At 39.3% G+C, this 24,407-nt stretch overlaps 1 protein-coding gene across 1 annotated transcript in view; it reads right to left on the bottom strand.

Annotated features, from left to right (window-relative positions):
• Nucleotides 1–781: 781 nt before the first annotated feature.
• Nucleotides 782–24,407, bottom strand: part of LOC136679420 (immunoglobulin superfamily DCC subclass member 3-like) — a 111,347-nt gene continuing 87,721 nt past the window's right edge. Inside the window, exons 7-14 of the mRNA XM_066657928.1 lie at nt 20,256–20,421; nt 10,732–10,979; nt 8,701–8,865; nt 6,714–6,902; nt 3,959–4,063; nt 2,981–3,116; nt 2,230–2,458; nt 782–1,614 (exon numbers count right to left, since the gene is read on the bottom strand). Coding sequence (XP_066514025.1) covers nt 1,477–1,614; nt 2,230–2,458; nt 2,981–3,116; nt 3,959–4,063; nt 6,714–6,902; nt 8,701–8,865; nt 10,732–10,979; nt 20,256–20,421 — 1,376 coding nt within the window. The 3' untranslated portion in view covers nt 782–1,476. The remainder of the gene's footprint in view (nt 1,615–2,229; nt 2,459–2,980; nt 3,117–3,958; nt 4,064–6,713; nt 6,903–8,700; nt 8,866–10,731; nt 10,980–20,255; nt 20,422–24,407) is intronic.

Genomic DNA, 24,407 nt, shown 5'->3' with positions numbered 1-24,407 from the left:
CTGCTGCATTGACTGACGACACCCCACCATGAAAATCACATTACAATGATGTCCTGCTATTTCAGAACACAGTTATCTTCCACCAGATCTACATTACCACCCCATAATATTGACACCCAGACAGGCACCATGATAAATCTGTGCTTATATCTCTTAAGTACATCATATATACACGTATACTAAATTAAAACCCCCTCTGCTGTCTCTGCCACAGTACATTTACAGAAGTCCACCACACAGATGCTTGTATATACATAAAGTATGACTCAGTGCATGTTCAATGCTGATGTGTCTTGCCCTCCCTTCTCCTCCATGTGAATAGAATAAACATGGTGAAATGGCAGAATAATTATCCTGAAATCATTAGTAGCAGTGCAATGCATCTCTAACAGTCTTTTCATTAAACTAAAGCAACTATGATTTAAAATATAATACTTGGAAACAAACATAAAAAAAATAAAATCTAGACTATGGAAACTATGATTAAAAAAGATCTTTACAAGCAGAATTCATATGATGTCATCTGTCAGCTTTGCATGAGGTACCGACATATTCAAACACAGCTATTCATCAACATTGGGAAGCCAGGATCTCACCAAAAAAAAAAATTGTTTCATTATGAAAAAAAGACAACAACGACAACAACAACAACAGCATTGTTATCTTGAGGTAGAATATTGACTTCAATGTATGGAAGTGCTATATGTTGGATTTTTTTTTTGTTTGTTTGTTTCACGTTTCACTTCGATGAGGACGAAAGTGGTGATTCTTGACATCTGAGGTAGCGCAGCACCTGTTTATCTTTCTTTCTCTGACCGAACGCTCGACATCTAACAAAACCGAACAAACAAGAAGACATAGATCCCACAAAAAAAAGGCTTCCCATAACACATTCATTCCGGCTGAGGTAGGTTTCTGTTGCAAATCCCAGGGTTCAGGTTAGCCGAGCCTAGAGCCCAAAGGCTTACGACTGATTAAAGAAAAATATATATCGATATCACAGAAAAAACATCCTGAGACAGAGTAATAGTTTAATCCCTGGAAGAAGGCCGTAGTCTTCGCTGGATGGGTTTGTAAAGTCATTGGTAGGCTGAGAGCAGGCAGCAGGACTTTTCTTTATTCAGAACAATTGTGGCCAAAACAAAAACAAAAAATTGGAATGAGGAAAGAAAAATATTTTTTGTGGATTTTTTGAGAACAAACGAAACATTGCTGCCGCATTTCTGATGAGTAGTAAAGAAAAAATTTGTCTCACTTCATTCACCTTCCAATGAAGATATGGTAGATAACCACACCCACAGTTAAGTCATGCAGGCCCCCCAGTTACAATGTCCAGCAATTCCCACATGAGGAACGTAACATATATAAACTCTGCACAATAAAAAGGGGACAAAAAAATAGGAAATACTTCAGTTGACCTGAGAGGGAGAGTAGTCTGAGTGGAATTGAAGGGCTTGTAGCTCCTTCAGGAGATGGTCAGCCTTCATCAAGTTGGCCCCCTGTGGGTCGCCCAGGGTAAAGCGACTCACGGTTCTCTATCAGACTGAAGTAGTCCAGGGGAAGAGTGGAAATCTGTGATTCATTGAGAGAACAGGAGACCAGCAAGCTCTCCATCTGAAACATTCATGTGTAAATACATTTAAGTCAGTAGACAAGTCAGCTGCTGTACATACACAGATCTTTGAAGCTCCATAAAACTGGTGCACTAAAATTTGCTGAAAAATGTGGGGACCTATGTGGTCCTAGATCTGACCTCTGATCTCTGACAAGATTTAATGCGGTGGTGTAATATAGCATGGTGAAAATTATTATATCAACTTACTTTAGCAATTTCACCATGAGTGCCACTGTGTATTTAAAACTGTATAAAATATGCATAGGACTTTTGTTGGTTTTGTTGTTGGATGTACTACTTGTTTCCTAAGCAAGCATGGAAGCTCATTCAGAGCCCAGATCAGATTGGTAAATGCTTATTATTTACCAGTTTTAATAGAGCAACCTCGAAGTCTGACTGATGGTTTACTTTTTTCCTATTCATGTGTTTTCTTGTTCCAGAATTTAGTTTGTGATTAAAAATCCTAGGACTTTTGGCTATGTTCCATCACTGTATTTGCATAGTAAAATGAACAGAACAACAGCACTCAGAAATTAAGTGATTAGCAGAAGTGTAGATTTAAAGACAGAAATGGACACTTTTTTTCTCCAGTCATTAGCATGTGTAGTACTCACCGCATGTTCAGCATCAGCTGACCCTGAGACAAGTCTCTCCCTCTGGCTAGAGCTGGCCAGGCTCTTGGCTGTGGTTATGGGCCCATCGACCTGGCTGCTGGTGCTGTGCAGGCCATTGAGGGCCACTGCTGCCTGCTGAGACATGGAGGACTCCAGCACTGCTGCTGCTGCTGCTGCTGGGTTCCTTCCAACCTGAGGGGTGGCCTGCACTGTCTTACACATCATTAACCTGCAGAGAGGGACAGAGTGTGTAGGTAGACATTGAATGAGAGAGAGAATTCAGTTATTTAAGGTACATATTGCCACACGCTTATCTGTGCACCGAGTTTGTATAAGGTCCATAGATAATCAATCAAATAAAAATTGACACTGTGAAGCAATTTATACTTGAGCTTAAGGTTCATATGCTCAAAGGCAACCCAGAAAGATATAAAGCCCCCAGCATTGGCTTGTGGAGCACCATCCAGTACCTTTGATAAGTTGGAGAAGCTTTTGTTATTCAGAGCTGATCATCCAGCATCATCCAACCTGACCTCAAATAAATGCTCCAATACGTAGCATAAAGCTATCCCAGAAATGGATAAGCAATTGTTTTCAAACTATTGGCCATAAAAAGTATCTGAGACACAAACGTTCACCTGAAAATTTCCAAAGCTATACCTTTAGTGATTGAGGCCTATTTTGAAGGGAAGAACCTCTACAGAAACAAATAAAAAAAGAGCATGCATGGTGCATCTATGTGATTTCCTACCTGCCGCGGTAACTGAACATGAGAAAGAGAACACAGAAGATGATGCAAGTGACTCCAATGTGAATACCAATGATAATGCCAGTTGTGGAGGTTTTACTCTGCTCCTCTTTCAGACAGTTACAGGGAGTATTCAGCACTGTACACAGAAAGGAAAAAAAATGCTGTTATGACACCATACATATAAGTACATTACTTGTAGGCATTAAAAGTGTTTAAAAACTAAATACTATTTTCAGAACTGATTAAACACATTCAAGGAGTTTTCAATGAAATTATCATCTCAGCCTGTTCCTCAATCCAGTATCAGAAGGATGTTTTACTAAATGTTGACAGGGTGACATTCTGGCTGTTCACTCACAGCAGTACCAACCAGCATGGCAGCTAGTTTTAGGAAAATACTTGAGGAACACTTCTCAGAATAAAAATATCTGAAATGTACATTGTGCAGATTTTTGTTGGCCATATTACTAGTTTAAAATTAAATTAGTTTTTTTTATTATAAATTAACAATAGTAGGGGGTAGGTTAGGGTGTATGGGGGAAGGGTAGTCAGATCCCTGTTATTTGGTGATGTAATCAGATCTCATTTAAGAGGTGGGCTTAAGTCACTCCACTTAAAGCAAACAGTGTGAGAACAATATAATTTAGTCTTTTTAACTTATATATGCTAAATCATGCTTTATCTGCCCAGGAAAGTGAATTGACAATGTTAAAACGGCCAGTCCTGATTTCAGATTCTTCTAAAAAATTGAAAAAAACAAACATATATAGTTTCTACTGCAAACATAGTCAATTAGCCAAAGCATTATATTTAAACTTTGTTTAAGCACAGAAATAATGAGGCTCTACTTCTACTACTTCTATTAACAAAGAAGTACTTGTTGGACACAAAATATGCCTTGGCTGTAAATTCACAAAGTACCACGAACGATTCGTTTCATGCGCATATGTCTGTTGGTGCTGTGTGCATGTTGTGCACCTGACTTCTCCACTTGTTCCTTCAAAGAGACAAAGCGCAGTGTGGCATTGCCGTCTCCATGCTGATTGAATGCCAGGACCTTGATTTCATAAACCTCCGCTGGATCTAAAGAAAGAAAGCAAGAGATAGTTTGAAAAAAGAAACAAAAAATAGCTTACAAGCTTGGCTGAACTTTCTGAATCTTCTGTTTTTGGTAGATACAAAAGAATGTGGTTTATTATGAATTGAATTTTTGCTCTGACTTTAGCAATACAAGCTCTCAAGTGAAAGCACAGTAGATAGTATCTGACACAATGGATCAGCTGCATATTAGTCTAACTCACCAGACCAGGTGTCAGCTAGTTGGATATAAAGCCTCTCAGCACTGAGCTGTGGTGCACAAAAACTGCATTCCCTGGGTTTGGAATTATGTTTGAGAACTAATCATGCAACATCAGTAACCCTAACCTACATCGAGTATTTTATTAATTGGGCCTTTACTTTTCTGAGAGGATTGCTCTGGAATTTGATGACATTCAGCCTCAAGAACATAAGGGTGGTATTGTTGTTGCATGATTAGTTTAGGGTCAAACATGCGACTACATAAAGGATGGTGCTCCAACACTCCAGAGGACACAGTTCCACTATGGTTCACTGTTTTTACCTAATTTTGTCTCATGCTTTTCTATGGCCATAACACAAGTTGTATCTTTCCATAATAGGTGCACTTTTATTCACTGATTATAAGAGCCTACAAACTTTTGCACATGCAATACATTTCTTAATTTGTCAGACTCGTTAAACAAATTTCAAATTTAATATCACTGCTCTAATTATTCAGGAATCCAATAAATGTGAAAACAACAAGAACAACAACAAACACAAGACAGGATTAATCTCAAACACACTGTACATACATCAGGGGTTTTTCATTATTCCATATGAGTACTATAAACCTCAGTGGACAAATGTATATTTTTTCATTTCTAAGGCCTCTAAGCATGCTTGCAGCCACCCACACGTCTCATTTATTGTGCTACAAATCCCTGATCACACTTGAATAGCGATGAATCTTAATGTGCGTACACAAATTGCATAACTGATGAAGTGAGCAGGAAAATGAAGAGGGACTTGCTCATTTCGAGCTGTTGAGCACATACCATGGGAAAGAATGGAGACAGTGGCAGCTTGTGTTTGCATGTATTGAACTTCAAATATTCCTTAAAGCTGTATTTGAAATATTTTAATCAATTATGGAAAGATTTTAATTTGTATTCTGAATGAGTGCATGAACTCATTTATATGCTTCCTTTTACTTCGGAATCTTCAGAAACATATGCACTTTATGGAAGCTCATTGAGCCCAATTCTCAAATATATCTCAGATTTGGCACATGTTCAGATTTCTCATCTGAGTATTCACAGCCAGCAACTTGCTTTGAAGTTTGAGTATTATACCTCATCCTGCATTTTCACTTCTTTTAGATTTTTCTGTTTGCAGAACTGAAGGAATCACCTACTTATGATATTGACACATAAAAACTGACAAAAATATGAGCCAGATATTAAGCAAAGACAAGTATTTAAGCCTAGGTAATTTCCTGAAAAAATGTCAACATATTAAATACATTTTTATATGGTCCTTAAGCAATAGATCAGCACAAAAAAGGATATAATTTCCCCATATTCCAACTGTACATGACCAGTCAAATAATATTTGGTGTTTGATGTCTGCTTATTTTGTCATTTCATTCATTCATTATCTGTAACCGCTTATCCAATTCAGGGTCGCGGTGGGTCCAGAGCCTACCTGGAATCATTGGGCGCAAGACGGGAATACACCCTGGAGGGGGCGCCAGTCCTTCACAGGGCAACACAGACACACTGGACTGTGGGAGGAAACCGGAGCACCGGAAGGAAACCCACGCGGACACGGGGAGAACACACCACCTCCTCACAGTCACCCGGAGCGGGAATCAAACTCACAACCTCCAGGTCCCTATAGCTGTGTGACTGCGACACTACCTACTGCGCCACCGTGCCGCCCTTATTTTGTTATTTTTATTATTTTATTTCCAAAGGTTTGTTGGACCCTTTTACAATGGCGGATTTCAGTTTCTCATAGTTGGAACACAGATGATGAGTTGTGCACACAAAGCTTGTATAATCTCTGTTGAAAAGCAGAAATTCAAAAGCTGGAGCTGTACATAAGCTTCAGGCCCCATGCTCAATGCCAATTCTGGGTTAGATTGTTATAAAAGTTCCCAGTATTCGGCTGTGGAACAGATGCATTTTTCTAGAATGATGGAACACAATCCTGTACCTCTGGGATGAGCTGGAGTGGTATTTATGATCCACATCTAATCATCTAACATCAATACCTGACCTCACTAATGCTCTCATAGCCACCAGCAAATCCCAATGGCCCAATGTCTAGGGTTAAGTCTTTCCAAGACAGAAGTGCAACTGCAACTAGTACTCTTTCAGTGACAAACAGCATATATTATTGCGACTGTGTCTGCTTCTTCTTTTCCCAATGCATCACAGGCATTTATTGTATGTCTAACATTGACATCAGAGAACTCATTGCCAATATTTGATAACATCTCCCTCTTATAAAATTTTAGTGTATACAATAACACATGATTTCCTTGGGCAGATAATACTTGTGCTTAAGAGACTGAGTGTCTAGAGTATGTGTATATAATAGCATATGTACTTACAGAGAAGAATGCTATAATGAACGAATTGCTTGATTACTTGTATACAGTACTCACCAGGTAGAGAGATATTGTAATGGGTGACATTGCGGGAGAAGGTGAGGGGTCCAGTGAACTGGGGGGTGTGGGCTTTGCGGTAAAAGAGCTTAAATCCATCATGCTGTCCCATCTTGGTGGAGGGCTCCCACATGGCCTGCACCACACTGGAGTTCACCACCTTAGTATAGAGACCTGGTGGAGCTGGAACTGCAGAAACAAGAGAATAACACCTTACTAATGTTACACTCCAACACACACACACACACACACACACAGTCAGCAAGCACAGTGAGTGTTAGGATACAGTGATTCAGACACCTGAGTTCTAATGTGATAATATAAAACAATAAAAAAAAATCATTAAAGAAGTGATGAGAAAATTCAGTCTCTCTAGTATGTGGTAAAGCAGCTGTAACAAAGAAATGACCTGTTAACACGATGTGGATGTTTTATCTCACAATAAGTATTCTTAGTACTGTTACATACATTTGTTCCATGATGCCTACAGCTGATTGGTTCCAGTACCTGCCATGCTTAGGATGTGTAATGTGTCAGGAGGCCACATTATGTATGCCTACACATCATTCATGTGGATTCAGCTTTGTGCACTTAAGAACCCCAGCCTTAGCACTAATGAATATATAAAAGAAAAAAGTACAAATACTAGATAAAGAAAAATGGATTAAACAGAGAAACATTTTATTTAAAGCTTGTATTGACTAGAAGTTAAATAAATGAAGGCTAGTGTCATTTGTTTAATAAAAATCTATTAATAATGTCACCACTGGCCATAACAAATATAACAATATTAAAACAATATTAAAATATAAAAATACAACATAACAAATATATCTCTAAAGTAGTAACAGAAGGAAAAAACCTTAACTTCCATGTAATTTTGGAGCATTTCTATTTCATGTGTTTACCTCCTTCCTAACCTAATCCTTTGAATACACTGGTTGTTAATTGTGATTATTATTTGAGAGTGCTAAGTGCTGTATCTGGTGTTATTAGATACACTTTAATGTGTTTTTATATCCTGCAGCAAATAAAATCTCTTCCACTATTTAATAATAAAGTTAAACAGATTTCTACAGTAGCGACACACACAGTGTGCGACAGGCATTTTGGAGCTTTTTCCCTGTTGTTTATTCTGAGCTGCTACAATAATCCCATGTGGCTGGAAGCAACATAATTATGTACTAATAAAATAATTGACTATTTGTTTAGAGGGTCCACATCCTTGCATCATTTAATAAAGGAGGCATGTGTGGCACTCATTTTGAGCCATCCGTTTGTATAACAAGTATGCTTAAGGAGAGAAAATATATTTTCAGAGTTTCTGTGTTAAAAAGTCATTTAAAACTGACATACAGTACCAGTCAAATCTACTCATGAAGAGTATGCCTCAAAACCTACCGTTTTCCATAAGTGAATATGGAATATTTCCATAAGTGAGTTAAGTGAAAACTACAGAATTACACAAATTTATTCCAACAAACCCATATTGAAATATACTGTACTGTGGAGGTCTTTAACTACATGGCATGGGATCATCCCTTTCAGCATATTAGTAACTCCTGAACTAAATTAAACTCACATAATCTTGCATACCCCACCCCCATACACACACTTACACACACCTTACAAAGAGACACAAATGTCAGACCTGAACATCTACATCACAAAGAATGAGGTTGTGGGTTCAAGTCCGGCTCCGGGTGACTTTCTGAGTTTGGTGTGTTTGCCCTGAGTCTGCATGGGTTTCCTCCGGGTGCTCCGGTTTCCTCCCACGGTCCAAAAACACTCATTGGTAGGTGGACTGGTGACTCAAAAGTGTCCGGAGGTGTGAGTGTATGAGTGAATGTCGCACTGAGAGGGACTGGCGCCCCCTCTAATGTGTGTTCCTGCCTTGTGCCCAATGATTCCAGGTAGGCTCCGAACTCACCGCGACCCTGAACTGGATAAGCAGACAATGATTGAATGAATGTGTGTTTCCACTCACCCTCTCCCAGTGTGCTCTCCTGGGCCATGGCTGAGGCTTTGCTGGCTCCTCGCGAGGTATAAGCCTTCACGTAGAAGCTGTAACTGGTGGAAGGCTCCAAATCCCCCACCACCTGCTGCAGTGTCACTTTGCTCACCGCCTCCTGATACTCCATCTCCACTGGGTCTGAGAAACAAACATGAAAGCTGTAATTAGTTATAAGTATATAGGGTGAAATACATTAAACCCGTATAAGCTTTAATTCCGTAACATTGTTCTTAAAGTTTTGGATTATTGACTGATACATGTTTCAGAAGGTGGTGACCTTCAAGCCAAATTTGCTCATAAAGACTTTGTATTTTGTAAAGATCTTTTCCTGGATAATTCTTTAATAGACCTAGACTAATTTTTTAATTTCTCCTTCATTTACAAAAAGATTACAGCAAAAGAATGTCACCTATCCAGTGAATTTCAGAAACCCACTGTGCTGGGATTTTTGCTGGGGGCTTCTAATGGGCCAGAGGGAGTAAGCTACCATACTACAGCTGCTATAGCTCTGCAAATCTAATGCACATGCTTTTTTAATTTGCCCAAAGTGTTATTCATAACAGGGTCATAAAAAATTCACAACAGGTTCATCACTGATTCATATCAAGTCCCAGGTTCGTGGATGCCATCTGTCGTTTGATTTCCATCTCCATTTCTTTTTGCTTTGTTGAATTAAAGAGCTTGAGATGCCTATGATAAAATCAGGAGAATACATTTAGTATTGCAAGGGAGCAAGAGAGCTACAGAACCGAACAATAGGAAGCTTATGAAATATACTTATGAGTAAAAGGTAAGTAGCTTTTAAGCAAAAATATTCTCATGGGTTTTCTGATGAATATTAATTTGCTGCTAATGTGTATCCAAGAAATGCAGAAACAACATTTAGACATTGCGTTATTAACAGCCGTGTCCCTGCCTTAAAGAATTCAATTATACAAGCTAGTACATATTATAGTGTCAGAAACCACATAAGCAAAACTATTTGAGTTAACAGCATGCCATGTCTGATGTGATTGTGTGGTGATTTCATCATGCATTTTTCATTATATTAATCTGTCTATATATAGGCCTCCATCGCCTGTTAGCCACATTAGCTTTGCTGATCCAGCACAGAACTCGAGAAGCCAACGTTGGACAAACTTTGGCTAATTGTCTACATTAAAGTATGCATTAAGACAAAATTCTGTAAATTCTGCTGGTTTGATTGTCAGGCAGTTTTTGGAAGGAAAGTTTCAGGATCTCCTTAAAGGTTTCGGCAAAGCTTTAACTACAGTCCTGGGCAAACATCTTGGGCACAAAAGTATTATTTTATTTTAAATAATTTATGTTCTGAATATGTGTATTGCAATTAATTTATATAAATGATATATAATAAAAACAAATACAATAAAAGTAAATGGATTTTTTCCTAAAAGGTAGTAAATTTGTGACGTGTTGTCAGCTAGTATAAAGAACAATGTTTGTTTCCAGATTTTCTCATTGAGCATATGGATTGATTAAACCAACAACATACTTGATTTAACATAATTAAGTATTTACTGACGTAGGTAAAATTGGGTATTGGTTTTTTAAAATTAGGGGGGCACGGTGGCACAATAGGTAGTGTTATTGTAACACAGTTCCAGGGTTGTGGGGTTGTGGGATCAAGCCCCAGGTGACTGTCTGGGAGGAGTTCTCCCCATGTCTGAATGGGTTTCCTCCGGGTGCTCCAGTAACCTCCCACGGTCCACAAACACACGCTGGTATTTGGATTGGCGACTCAAAAGTGTCCATAGGTGTGACTGTGAGTGAATGTGTGAGTGTGTGACACCCTGCCAAGGAATGGCACCCAATGATTGCTGGTAGGCTCCGGACCCACCCAGACCCTGAACTTGATTAGCGATTACAGACAATGAATGAATGAATGATTTAAACTGTAGGTCACTCTGGATAAGAGCTTCTGGTAAGTGCCTGGAATGCAAAGTGTAAATGTCCTGAAAATCCAAGGTTTGAAGAAGCACGTACCTGCAGTCTTGCGAATATGTAGCACATAGCCAATGATGTCCTGTGTGTTTTGCGCAGGTTCATTCCAAGACACCTGGATGGAAGACGGTGACAGAGCATCAGCTCTGACACCCGTAGGGACCCCCGGCAGCCCATCAGCCCAAAGCACAGTTAGACGAGCACTGGCCTGAGAGGAGCCTGCACTGTTCTCTGCGATGCACTGGTATATGGCCTCATCCTCCTGACTGATGCTGTAGATGGTCAGGGTACTGCAAGTGGAGAGAGAGAGGGAATACAGTGAACATTTAAAAAATTTAATTATAGAAGTGTTTAAAATAAACTAATATTATAAAGGTCCTGGAGATTAAATTGGGCATATGAAATCACACAATTTAAAAATCTACAATTCTTAAGTAAATGAAGTTGCTGAAATTTACCCACAAGTGCATTTCCACAAAGGCAAAAGGTACCATCACAGTCACAGTTTTGCTGACAGTGTATAAGTAATAAAAGTTTTTGGGGTAGTGCTTGGTGTTATCGCAGAACTCAAAGAGCAAGTTTTAATCACACCTATGTGCCTCATGTAGCTCACAGAGTGAATTTAAATCGCACCAGGATTACTACAGTTCGACAGATGTGGTACAGAAATTTGCAGAAATTTGACCCGTTATCATTATCATATTCTGTCCTCTTCTTCTATTACGAGCAATTTTTTTCAGCAGTGTTTTGTTTTGTTTATTAATAATAACAATAATAATGATGTGAAAATGTGCAATTATTTGTCATTGTACAACATACAATGAAATGTACCTTCCGCACTAGTGCACTAGGGGCTGTGAACACACACCCAGAGTGGGTGGCAGCCATCCCCAGCGCCCGGGGAGCATTTGGGGGTTCACTGGTACTTTAGCCATGGATGTTCTTGCCAATTCTGGGGATTGAACCCTCAAACCCGTTCCTCTAACCATTAGGTCAAATCTGCCGCCCTAAAATGCATTATAATAAGTACATAATAATAATAATAATAATAATAATAATAATAATAATACATTACATTTATAAATTGTTTTTCAAAAACCCAAAGGATGCTTACAATTTACAGTTAATATAGACAATATAACAACATAACAAAGAAATCTGTTTTTATTGTCATCCCACTCATCCTCTAGGGTGTGTTGTTTTTTTTTTTTATTAATAAATGTCCTGGCTTTCATGACATAAGACATAAATAAAATGCTCCACAAGGGGTGCTATCTAGTGCTTCCGTGTCCTTATTTTAATGCTGTTAATTCATTTTTCAAACCACCAGTAGTAGCAGCATAGCTTGAAACCTAGCTGCTCATGTGCTGTGTTTTGTTATGATGGATTCTCTAGTTCCCTTTTTCAGATGATACTTTGAAAACTTATGCAGGACAGTGCTCACAGAAGCGCTATGCAAAAATCAATGAGCAGCAAACTAACAAAAGCAACAATGTTCTCCTCCAAACATCTCAGCTGTTCAAAGATGTGTTAGCAGCAATTTGAAAAGATATGCTGTCTGGCTTCACATATTTCAGAGGCAGCATATGCTTGCCTTCATCCTCTCAGCTTGGAAGCATTGTGATTGGGTAAGACCCATATACTATAGAATTTTTAATGGCTAAATGTGGGGACAATAATTTGGTAGAAATCCCTAAACAAACAACCCAAAACAGAACAATACACAACAAACCAACTAAACCATTGTAGCTAGATGGTTCATTTGCATATCAGTACTGAAAAAGCCAAAATCAGGTTATGATAATCTTTGCAGGTTTGTAGCTAAACTCTTCTCAAATAATGTCTTTCAGTATTTCAGCTGGAGTTCAGCAGGAGTTTGTGGAAATGCAAATGAAAGGAAGTCCCTTTATGTAGGCCTGGCCTGACCCTGTCCTGATGATGGATATTGTTTGATGTGTTCACTGTGCTTGGATCAACACCATTGATTGTGTAATGACAGCCGTGAGGATAATGTTACAGCTCTAGAAAGGGAAAGAAAGAGAGAGGGAGAAAGAAAGGGAAGAGGAAGAGAAGGAGGCAGAAAGCTTGTCACAGAGGGAGGGAGAAAGCCAGTCAGTGGGATTGTAAGAAGTACAGACAGACGCACCGTCAAAGAAGCAAAAACCCCACACAAAGCTTCCTGTGCCTGGAAAATATACCCAAATGGAGCCTTTGTGTGTGTGTGTGTGTGTGTGTGTGTGTGTGTTTGTGTGTGTGTGTGTGTTTGTGTGTGTGTGTGTGTGTGTGTGTGTGTGCTGTATGGGAGGTGTGACAGCTTTGTGTTACACACTCTGAACACTGGAGATGACAGAACAGTACAGAAAAACACTGAAAGAATCCATCAGTGAGCTTTCCAAAATATTCAGGAACATTACCACACCCATCTGCCAAAGCCCACCACTCTATTTCTACAGCCCCCCACCGTCCTGCCATCTTTCTGTCCCCCTCCACTCACACTCTCTGCCACCCTCCATCTCCCTTTTATCTCTACCCCCACCTCACATGCTTCTCTCTCTCTCTCTCTCTCTCTCTCTCTCTCTCTCTCTCTCTCTCTCTCTCTCTCTTTCTCTCTGTGTGTATGTGTGTGTCTTGGAGGGTATTATTAGTGCTGAATACGTAATCAGGTATTTCTCTCTTTCTCTCACTCTTTTCTTAATCCTGCGGCAATGAGAAAATAAAACATTTAACAGTTAAACGTGCAGAATACAGAAATATGGAAATGAGAGCTGTCAGCTTCCTACAGTTATCTCTTTCTAACTCACTTGCTCTTCTTTCTCTCTTTCTTTGTCTCTCTCATTCTTTAGATCTTTCTTTCTTTCTTTCTTTCTTTCTCATTTCCCCCTTCTCTTTCTCACTCGTCTCCTCCACATTCATTCAATTCTTCCTTTCAGTCCCTGGAGCTCTTTCCTTTTTTCTAGTTTCCCTTTCTTTCTTTTTACTTTTCTGTTTGTCTTTCCCTCCTTCTTCCCATTTCTCTCTTTCTGCGTTCTTTCTACTTTCCTTTATTTTGCTCCTCTCCGACATTTTTTCTTTCTTCCCCATGTTCTAAATCTTTTGCCCTATCACTCTTTCAGTTTGTTCACTGTCCATTTCTCTTTCTGTCTTTGTTCTTCTCCTCCTACTTTCTTTCTCTGTTTCCTTTCTACCATTTTACTATGTACATATATATACCTCAGGTATTCTCTCTTCATTCATTCATTCTCTCTCTCTTTCTTTGCTTTTGCTACTCTAACTTGTTCTGTCATTCACTCACTGTACTGGTGAATAAATGTAGTCTTTGTGAGAACTGAATGATGTTCACCTGAAGTCATGTACTGCCTTTTCATTCCTTTATACATTTGATTCACTTTCTCTTTCTGTGTTCTTTTTCAATGATGTTTGTGTAGAGAGTTTATGGAGTAACTTCAGCTCCTTTATTTAGTTATTTTCTTTCTTTCTTTCTTTCTTTCTTTCTTTCTTTCTTTCTTTCGCTCCTCACTCTTTTCCTCTATAGAGATGGGATATATGGCAGTTTTCTGCATACACACACTTCCTTTGCAGGCTACTTGCTGAGTCGAACATACTGGAAAAAAAAACAACTTTAAATGCAACCAACACAAACAAGGGTGAACAATTAAAAGTCAGATCTGGTGAACAAAGGCCCTGCTGAGGGTCTTTCACTTTTTTGTTGTTGAGAGTCTAGTAAGGGTCAATTTATAGCAACTTCATTGGAGGCTGGGGACTTACTGTCCGTTAGGTTGGTATTGAGTTGGTGTGATGCATTAGGAATTCATTACTTCACTCATTCTGTTTAATTAAAGGGACGGGGAGGCTTTTCTATTCTTGCACACACATACATATGTGCATGCACACATGAAGACAACACCTGTCCAGCTGGCTGTGACAGAGTGGGCAAAGGACTCATGGTGTGCTGCCATGGCTACGAACTGCAGGGAGATACCATTTAATACCAGCTGCACACAAACACAATCACATTATTCATTTATTCATTCATTGATTCATCTTTTGTAAACATTCGATCCTGGGTCAAGGTGGTTACAGAGTCTACACAGATTCACTGGGCACAAGGCAGGAACACACCCTGGAGAGGGAGTTTCACTCACACACTCTCCTCATTCCCACACTCTCTCACATTTCACACAGCTAATCCAACTACCAACATGAGCTCTATTAGACCACAATGTTTTAATTTAAATATACAGATGATGAAAGCACATGTTCACCTCCACTTCAATGGAACATTTCCATCCAGGGAAAGCGAACCCACAGTATTTTTAAAAATCCATGTAAAGAAAAGAGTTTCAGCTGCTTACTGGATGTAAGCAAAGGCTAGAGACAGATGTGACCAATTTGGGCTCTATTATAAATGGGCAAAGCGGAAATGAGAATAACAAGTCAAGACCAAGCCTGAGAATACCCTAGAATCCAGACGCAAATTAAAGAGAAACAAAGAAAGAATTCTGTAAACATGAAGACAGAACCGAAGAAAATGCTCAGCTGAATGAAAACAATGTGGCAGATCTTTGCATCATTAGAGCCCTAAAACAGTGTTTAACACCTCCTTGACCTACCGATTCAAGTGCAGAGAGCTGCTGTGAGCACCTGCTTCAAGCACCATGCTATTTTCACCTATGGCCTATTAAAGCGCATACCTGATATTAAATTGACCTCTCTTCTTATTTTTATTTCTTTAAAAAACACTAATTTCCCAAAAATGTTCTCATAAATGTATAATTGTTTTTATGGTGTCATTAGAACATATTACACAACATCCATTTTTTTGTGACTGCATCATATATTTCTACTGGTTTGAGGACCATCTGAGATGAGCTTGGGCTCAGAGAACTCAGTGTTTACCCATTAAATTGATGTGTGGCTTTCTCCTTGAGTAATAGCAGGTCTGGATGCATTTCTTGATGCAATGGCAGACTGTTTTATTCATTCATTCATTAATTCATATTCTGTAGCTGCTTTATCCTGTTCAGGGTCGCAGTAGGTCTGGAGCCTACCCAGAATCACTGGATGCAAGGCAAGAACACACCTTGGACAGGGCATCAGTCCATCACAGGATTTCACACACTCATTCAATAGCCAATCCACCTACCAGCATTGTGTTTCTGGACTCTGGAAGGCCAGAGCATTCTGGGGAAACTTTCACAGACACGAGGGGAACACACCACTTGAACCCACAACACCATCCATCCATTATCTGTAACCGCTTATCCAATTTAGGGTTGCGGGGGGGTCCAGAGCCTACCTACAATCATTGGGCGCAAGGCGGGAATACACCCTGGAGGGGACGCCAGTCCTTCACAGGGCAACACAGACACACACACATTCACTCACACACTCACACCTACGGACACTTTCGAGTCGCCAATCCACCTGCAACGTGTGTTTTTGGACTGTGGGAGGAAACCGGAGCACCCGGTGGAAACCCATGCGGACACGGGGAGAACACACCAACTCCTCACAGACAGTCACCCGGAGTGGGAATCGAACCCACAATCTCCAGGCCCCTGGAGCTGTGTGACTGCGACACTACCTGCTGCGCCACCGCTCACCAAACTGCCCCCAAGCTCATTTGGCAATATTTATCATGGTAGCATGACAGCTTCTCATGACAGCTAAAAATATCATTCATTTTAATGATTTCTGGATTTGGATTTATAATATTATGTACAGTAGATGGTGAAATATATTGAAACCTTGCACTGACCAGTTCAAACATTGTTTTTGAATTGCTTGACAATTCTCTCACAAAGTATGACACAAAGTGGTCAGCCACAACCATCTTTGCAAATGCTGAGCCACCTGTTATTCAGTCACCTGCTTATTGACGCAGATGTATCTTGAATGTTCAAGAAACGTTTCACTCATTTTTGCCTCTGTCCCACCTTTGGTCTTTTGGAGGGTGTTGCAGGCATCAAATTCTAAATTTCTTTATATTTACAAAATAGAATTGAGTTATTCAGAGAAAACACTGAAAATCTTTTCTAATTTCATTTTATCTTTTTTCCCCTTTTCTGTCTATAAATTTTCTTTTATGTGGCTATAATGATGATAATTTCTTAATATACTATAAAAGAGGCAGAAAAAGAGAAAGAGTTAGAGGTATAATGACAGAGAGACAGAGAAGAAAAGAGAAAAAGCAGAAAAGAAAAAGGTTGAACGTGAGTGAGAGTGTGAGAGAGACAGACAGAGAAGAGAGAGAGAGAGAGAGAGAGAGAGAGAGAGCATGGACAGTATCTCTAAGATTAGGGAAGATAACTGATTGCAGTGGGGTCAGAGGTCAAGGCCAGTGCTGATGTCCTCCCACTCTGAGAGAGGGGTTGAAAAAGACACAGATGAAGAAATAAGTATTCTTTTTTTATAGCAGCAGGAACAATAATTGTATATATATTCAGTGTGTGGGGGGAGGGAAGACAAGTCTGTTTGGTCCAATCCCCATTGAACCCATAGTGCAGTATCTTATGTCTGAGAGTTGTAAGAGCAACAAGCTGTGGGTATCCCTGACCCTGAAGCTGATTCACTAGATGTCCTTCCTTGAAACAATTTTTTCAAGAATTATAAACACTGCATACCAGGACATCCCGAATAGACCTACAGATTTAGACATGCACCGACCAAAACATTATAACCAACAGAATTTTGGCCCTTGTCTGATTGGGTCGGATCCATGCACTTGTCCATTTTCCCTGCTTACAACAATCTAACTTCAGAACTGACTGTTCACTTGTTGCCTAATATATCTCACCCCTTGACAGGTGACACTGCAGCAAAATAATCAACGTTATCAGTTCACACGTCAGTGGTTGTAATCCTGTGGCCGATCAGTGAACATTGGTTTGTGTGTGTGTGTGTGTGTGTTTGCTCCATGATTAATGTGTGCACATGCCCAATTGATTGTCATTCACTGGTGTTGTCTAATCCTCCTGAAGGTCAGCTATATGAGTGCACAAATAAATGACCACACAAACACCTACACAAAGAGCATCACGTCCATGCCGTCAGCTCCACTGTTAGGAAAGACATGCCTTTCAAATTTTATATTCACTGGAGTAAACAATGATCACAGTACAAAGTACTACACTTTCTATAAGTCTTCGGTACAATAATATTAATATTAACCAAGAAGCTACAGACTTTTGTAAATGGATGGATGATGGGATGGATGGATAAACAGATAAACACATAGATGACAGACAGAAATAGAGTGTGGATGATGGAAGGAAGGATGGATGGATGAATGAATTAACAGATTAGACAGATTAGAGATACACAGTGTGGATGGATCAATGGATGGATGGATGAATGGATGGATGATGATAAAGATGTAGATGACAGACAGATATGATAATAATAATGTGCCACTATTTTTCATTGTACAACATACAACGAAATGTGTAATCCACATTTCACCTATCTGTGTCAGTGAATACACACACACACACACACACACACACACACTAGTGCACTAGAAGCTGTGAACACACACCCAGAGTGGTGGGCAGCCATCCCAGGGGGCAGCTGTAGGTTCATTGCCTTGCTCAAGCAGGAGGATAGTGCTGTTCCTTCACTCCCACTGCCCGCAATTTTTGTGGGAATCGAACCAATGACCTTTCGGTTCTAAGCACACTTCTCTAACAATTAGGCCATGTCTACCCATAATACATGTACCAGTACACAGTGGATGGATGGATGGATGGATGGATGGATGGATGGATGGATGGATGGTTGGAACAATGAATGAATGAATGGGTAGACAGCTAAACACATATAGATTACAGATACACACTGTGGACGGATGAATGGATGGATGCATGACTTGATACAAAGTCAGTCAGATAGAAAAACCAAATGAGAAACAGACAGACATATGATCCAATACACTCAAAGGTTCATATCTCTTTCTTTGCATCATTACACCAGCACCAGCAATCGATTCACATTATACCCCCTTTACTGCTGAAACGTGTGTGTGTGTGTGCGTGCGTGTGTGTGTGAGTGTGCACATGCTTTGGCATGGAACATTTTAGATTGGGGTACAGTCTCTCTTAGCAATGGCTTGACTGTTTTTTTAAAATCTGCTCACATTCCTGTCCCACTTACCTCAAGAAGCGTTATTAGAAAACAGCAACACTCTGAGCCTCTCGGGACTACAGCCCCCACCATCATGACCATCAAACACAAGCAACAGCACAAGAAACTTCACAAAAAAGCTTCTGTTGTGAGATGATGTGATCTTTACTAAACCTGTTACCATATTTCCCATGTGTGGTGTAAACAAAACAACTCAAAGCGCAATACACAGTCAGAAATATCCCATTTCAACCATATCTGGCTAACCTAATAACCCAGGAGCTATCAAATAGGCTTGGACAGCCACAGATAGAAATCCAATTCTCACTCCGTGGCTACAGAGAGTGTGATTCGGATACAATCTAACCATCATGTCTCAACGGGCAAATGTCCACCCAGGTGTTGTGACATGCAAACAAATTAACACTGCATTTGAGAAAAAAAGCAAAAGCATCATTTACCAGAACAAAACAGCAACACATACACATATTTTTAGAAACACGGATCCCGGCTAGAGATATTAGTGTTTTGTGAACAAAAAACAGTCCTTATTGCTGATATTCGTGCAAATTAAGGGCAAGATGCTATGACAATAACTCAACCCAGACTAAGACAACACACATGCTTTAACAAATATAATTTCAAAAATCCTAAATGTTGCAGCGGCTGCAGGGCCCACAGCATTACTGCTGTCCTATATAAAGTGGAATGTTAAGTATGACTTTTTAAGTATGAAGTTTAAGAAGCCTTAAAGAAGCCAACTTCAGTTTCTCCACAACACATCATAAAAATAGAATTTATAAATATGCCTTCAAAAACAGCATTAACAGCTTAAAGGGAATGTCTACGATTGTGAGGAAATGCTGTTTTCTCTGGATTGTTTAGAAGCTCCACATCTTTTAAAGTTAAGAATTTGTATGTGGCTGAATTTTAACTTGCCTGCAAGTTATACTCACTATTTGAACTAGCACAGAAACTCATTTGTAACTTGAGTTATTTAGTTTAATTGTAGTCTTGGTCTGTTTACTATTATGCTGTTAGCTGTCTTTTGAATTTAGAGATATTTCCACCTAAAGTAATCTAATTTACTGACATTGGACTTCATAATTATTAACAAGTTTGAGAGCTAACAAATTGTCAGGAAAACATTTCTTGAGTTTTATAAAAAGTGTTTTTTGAATACAATTGTGAACATTGGCTTTAACGACAGTCTAAATGAAGAGACATGAAAAGGGTATAACAAAACACTCCACAGGTTTTGGATGAAAGCTGACCAGGCTTTCAGCACCAAAATTCAACTTTACATATTTTTTAGCATTCATGATCAGCTCAATGAAAAGTCACATACACAAATGAGTGGGAATAAGTAGAGTACAGTGAAGTCCCATGACTTTTTAATATTTCCTCATAAAACAGTAATATTAACAGTAATGCTCTGCTCTCACCTGTTGTTGTTCCTAAGTTTGACATGACCTCCAGGCTCCAGGATTTGACCATTCTTGAGCCAGGTGAGCTGAGGGGTGGGCTCTCCCTGAGCCAAGCAAGTAAAGATAGCAGTGGTGCCCACGGGCCGTGCTATAGACTGGGGAGGCTGGACAAACTCTGCTGGAGCTGTAGAAAGCAGAAAAAGAGAGAGAGGTATTATTCACCTTCATTTTATCCTATAAGTATGACATTCACAATACATGTATATTTCTGCAACTTTCTGTTTAGCATTAAATCCAATCTAATTATACTGTATTCACGCTGCTTTACTATTGTTAGTGTTTGAACAACTCAGAACAACTCAGGCCTCGAAAGAGAGTGGGAGGGCAGGAACAAAAGGGAGCAATCAAGAGAAAAAGAATGTAAAATTGCAGTTCTAAGGATTGCTATATTTTGATCATATTATAAGCATGTTGTTACTGTGGCAAGACTGAGTCTAAGCCTCCAATTAACTTTATTACAGCAGAGGAAAACAGATTTCAGAAGAGAATCTACACTCCAGTGTAGAACAGAGAATCTACACTCCAGTTCCAGTGTAAATTGCAAGAGATTAAGTGACAAAGAAGCAGGTTTCAGGCTGAAGAGAGTGGGGGCTGCTTCACAGTCATGTGACTAACACTTCAAGTGAGCTGGCATGGCCTATGGAGAGACCCCCAAAGTCTTAATGCAGAGTTGCCCTTTTCCTCAGCCATGTTCTATTAGCTGTAACTGATGCAGAGTTGCCGTTAATCCAATAAACGATTACTTCTTAATTAGGTTGCATTTAGTTTAGCTGGAAATTTGTGATTAGCGGCCGATTAGTGGCAACAGCCTTGATATTGCAATTTCCCCTCCTGCAATTACTGCCATATCATTTGTATCCACAGCTGCATTATATGATACATCAAGGCTGACGTCCGTACTGTGATAGGCCTAATCATTTAGGCCATAAACCCCATATGTGCCTTCCACCACAAGAATCACAGTTGCTTGGTTTGCGAAGGCGGCCACACCATTAGAAGCCCATCAGAGGGAGTTTAGTGGAGATGGGTCTCTTATAAAAGAGATTAATGCACTGAACTTCTCATCCTTACAGTACAAGAGATATGTGATCTTGGCAGCAAGGCTGTGGACATGTCTTTAAGTATGAGCTATATTAGATAGAGAGAGTCATACAGTATGGTGCAAACTCAGAGATCACCCTTCGTTTGCTTAATTCCCATGGGTTTTAAAGTCAAGATGAAATAAATATCAAAATGTTGACCTTGTTGGTTTGTTCATATTAGAACTCTGCATTGTTCCATATCAATTAAAATACAATGTTTTTGTATTTTCATAATATTTACTGAAGCTGTCCTTCTAGCTTCATTCCCACTGAACTCCCAGGTTCCGTCATGTTATCTTGCACAGGATTAAATGTCAGTTTCCTGACCGGGAGTGGGCAGCTAACCAATCCAGTGACCGCAGGAGCAGGACAATATAAACATGTAGAAATATCAATATCAATAGCAAATGAATCAAAACTCTGTCTAAAAAGATATTAATCACACAATAATTACCATGCACAATCACCATGACAGAAAATTGCTGAATAATCAATATAAAAGTAACAAACTCTAAATAAAATGCTAAATATTTGCAAGGCAGCCAATTGTGTGAACAACACATTTGTACATTACAATGCTGCAGAAATAGCAGAGCGTGTAGATGGTCATTTGACATCTCGTGTGTTGGGATGAGTTCAAATGCTGCTGATTTTGGCAGGTGTTGGATGAACTGTAGCAGAAGTGTGATTAAAAAAACCCTACTTCCTTCTACAGTGAGAAGAAAACTCAGTATTGCTGGTCTGAACTGATGTGAAGATGTCAAGAAACAATTATTGAGTAAAGGAAATAGCTCAATCTAACATAAAAAACTGTTGATGTCCTCAGCAGAGTAACCACATCTAAGTCTAGGCCTTGACATCACTGCATGTATTTGAGACCACTTGGATTGTGAGAAGCACATAAAGCCCAAACTGTGGAATTGATTAAATATGCCCATTTAATAAGTTACTGGTTAATGTGTCTTTTGTAGAAATTAAGAGTGGTATTTGATTTTAGGACAATATTGTACTAAGAAAAAAGATGGCAACCAGGTAGAAAGTGAAAAAAAAAGTCATACTGAATCAGAAGTTATAGAGAAGCTACTTCATATCTCCTTCAAATACATTAATCCAAATCACAGCAGCTATACAGTTGTAACTCTGACCTACATAGCAATGCCACACAATTCTCCACAGCGTTCAGTAGTAGCTTCTACCAAGCTAAGATTCCCACCACTTGAGCAGCATCAGAGCAGCTTGAGACAGCAATGTGCCTGAGCGTGGATGTGCTAACTACGTTTGATTGATGATCATTAACTCCTTTTAGCATTCGCCCACTGCCGCCTCTGAAAGCTGGGGGGGGGGGCAAACTTTCAGTTGCTATGTAAACCAAAATATTAAAATGGTCTCTTCTTTCTACATTAATTGTCCATTTTATTACCTGATCAACTGACCATATAGATGCACCTGGTAGTTCTACAAATACAGACTGCAGTCCATCTGTTGCTCTGCAAAATTTTTAAAGTATTCTTGGTTGGAGTAACTTTCAACCAAGTGTTGGCTCTGCAGTAACATGATGGTAGTGTTAGTGTGTGTTGTACCAATAGTAGTAATAGTAGTAATGTATCACACAAGACACAGTAGAGCATACAGAAAACAGTTCTAACAGTGGAACAAATTAATACATTAAAGGAATTCTAGGTAAGATTTCAGTTTTTTGCTCTAGGGTTCCCTCTACTGTTGCAAAGTGTAATTTACAGCACTGTCCTGAAATCAAGGGGGAGGGGTGGGGTGCTTTCCTACCCTCCCCCAAATATTACATAGCAAATTTTCTGCAGTGCTGAGCGCAGAGTAGAAACAACAGAGGCTCTGTTCTCCTTTTTACAGGTCTGTGACACGTCACAATAAATATGAAGCTGTAAATTTAAGGTAAGTTAAAAAAAAAAGCTTTTTTATATCATAGCAGTTCAATCAAAAATCTGTATTTCCATTTTTGTCAATTACTTCTAATTTCTACTGCATCATTTGAACACAACTGCTGTCTTTCACACTGTAAAAATTTCATGATGAATGCACCAATAGTAATGCTCCATAATTTTTTTACATTCACTTCCATTGAAATTAAGAATGTTTTGTTTTCTCCTTCTGTAAATGTACTTTTTGGAGAGGTATGTTTTTCATTAAAATCATATAAATGGCAGGAAAATCTTATACACGAATGTGAATTGGGAGAACATTCTATAAGAGGATGCTGCTGTGTATTTATATGATAGCAGGAAACATCGACTGGAGCACTCTCCCCGTCTAAGCTGATAGAAAAGCAAGGACTGATAGAAAAGCAAGTCAATACTCCATTTAATCTTCCTGACCAGCAGGAGGCAAGGCCACTGCATTACAGAACTCTTAGATGGAAGAGCCATGCTGTTAATTGTGTGTCAATGCCTGTGATCATTTTATTGATCAGTGGAAGCAGAAAGAAGCCAAAGAATGGCACCTTTATTTTGAAAGTAATCAGATATGATTTAGAAATGTATGACCACTCAATACTAACCTAATAGGCCACCTAAATGTCCCCAAAAACCTGACCCAAAGATAATACCAAAGATTATTTAAACATTGTACTGCTTTTATAAAACAGTAATGCAAAACAAGACAAGCAAAATAAAGAATACCAGTCCAATAAAGAGTGCCAGTCCATCACAGCGCATCACACACTTACACATTCACTCACACAGCTGTGAGTAATTTCACACAGCCAATTCACATAACAGTGGGTGTTTTTTTTTGGACTGGTGAAACCTGAGCCCCAGAGGAAACCCATGCACACACACAGAGAACACTCCAAACTCCTCACAGACTTAAATCCATATCTCCAAGTCTTCTGTAGGGTCGAATATTGTATCAAATGTGCTTTAACCTTGACAAATTTTAGCTTTTAGGGATAATGTTTAGAGCCATAAAACTCACTTATGTTCTTATGGTTTAATACCATCAAACCCTCATACAAACATTCTTACGTCTAGTGTAAAGCCTTCCAAGAAGAGTAGAG

Source organism: Hoplias malabaricus, chromosome Y, assembly GCF_029633855.1.
Source record: "Hoplias malabaricus isolate fHopMal1 chromosome Y, fHopMal1.hap1, whole genome shotgun sequence".
NCBI classification, from domain to species: domain Eukaryota; kingdom Metazoa; phylum Chordata; class Actinopteri; order Characiformes; family Erythrinidae; genus Hoplias; species Hoplias malabaricus.
This window is presented reverse-complemented; position numbering and strand designations above follow the sequence as displayed.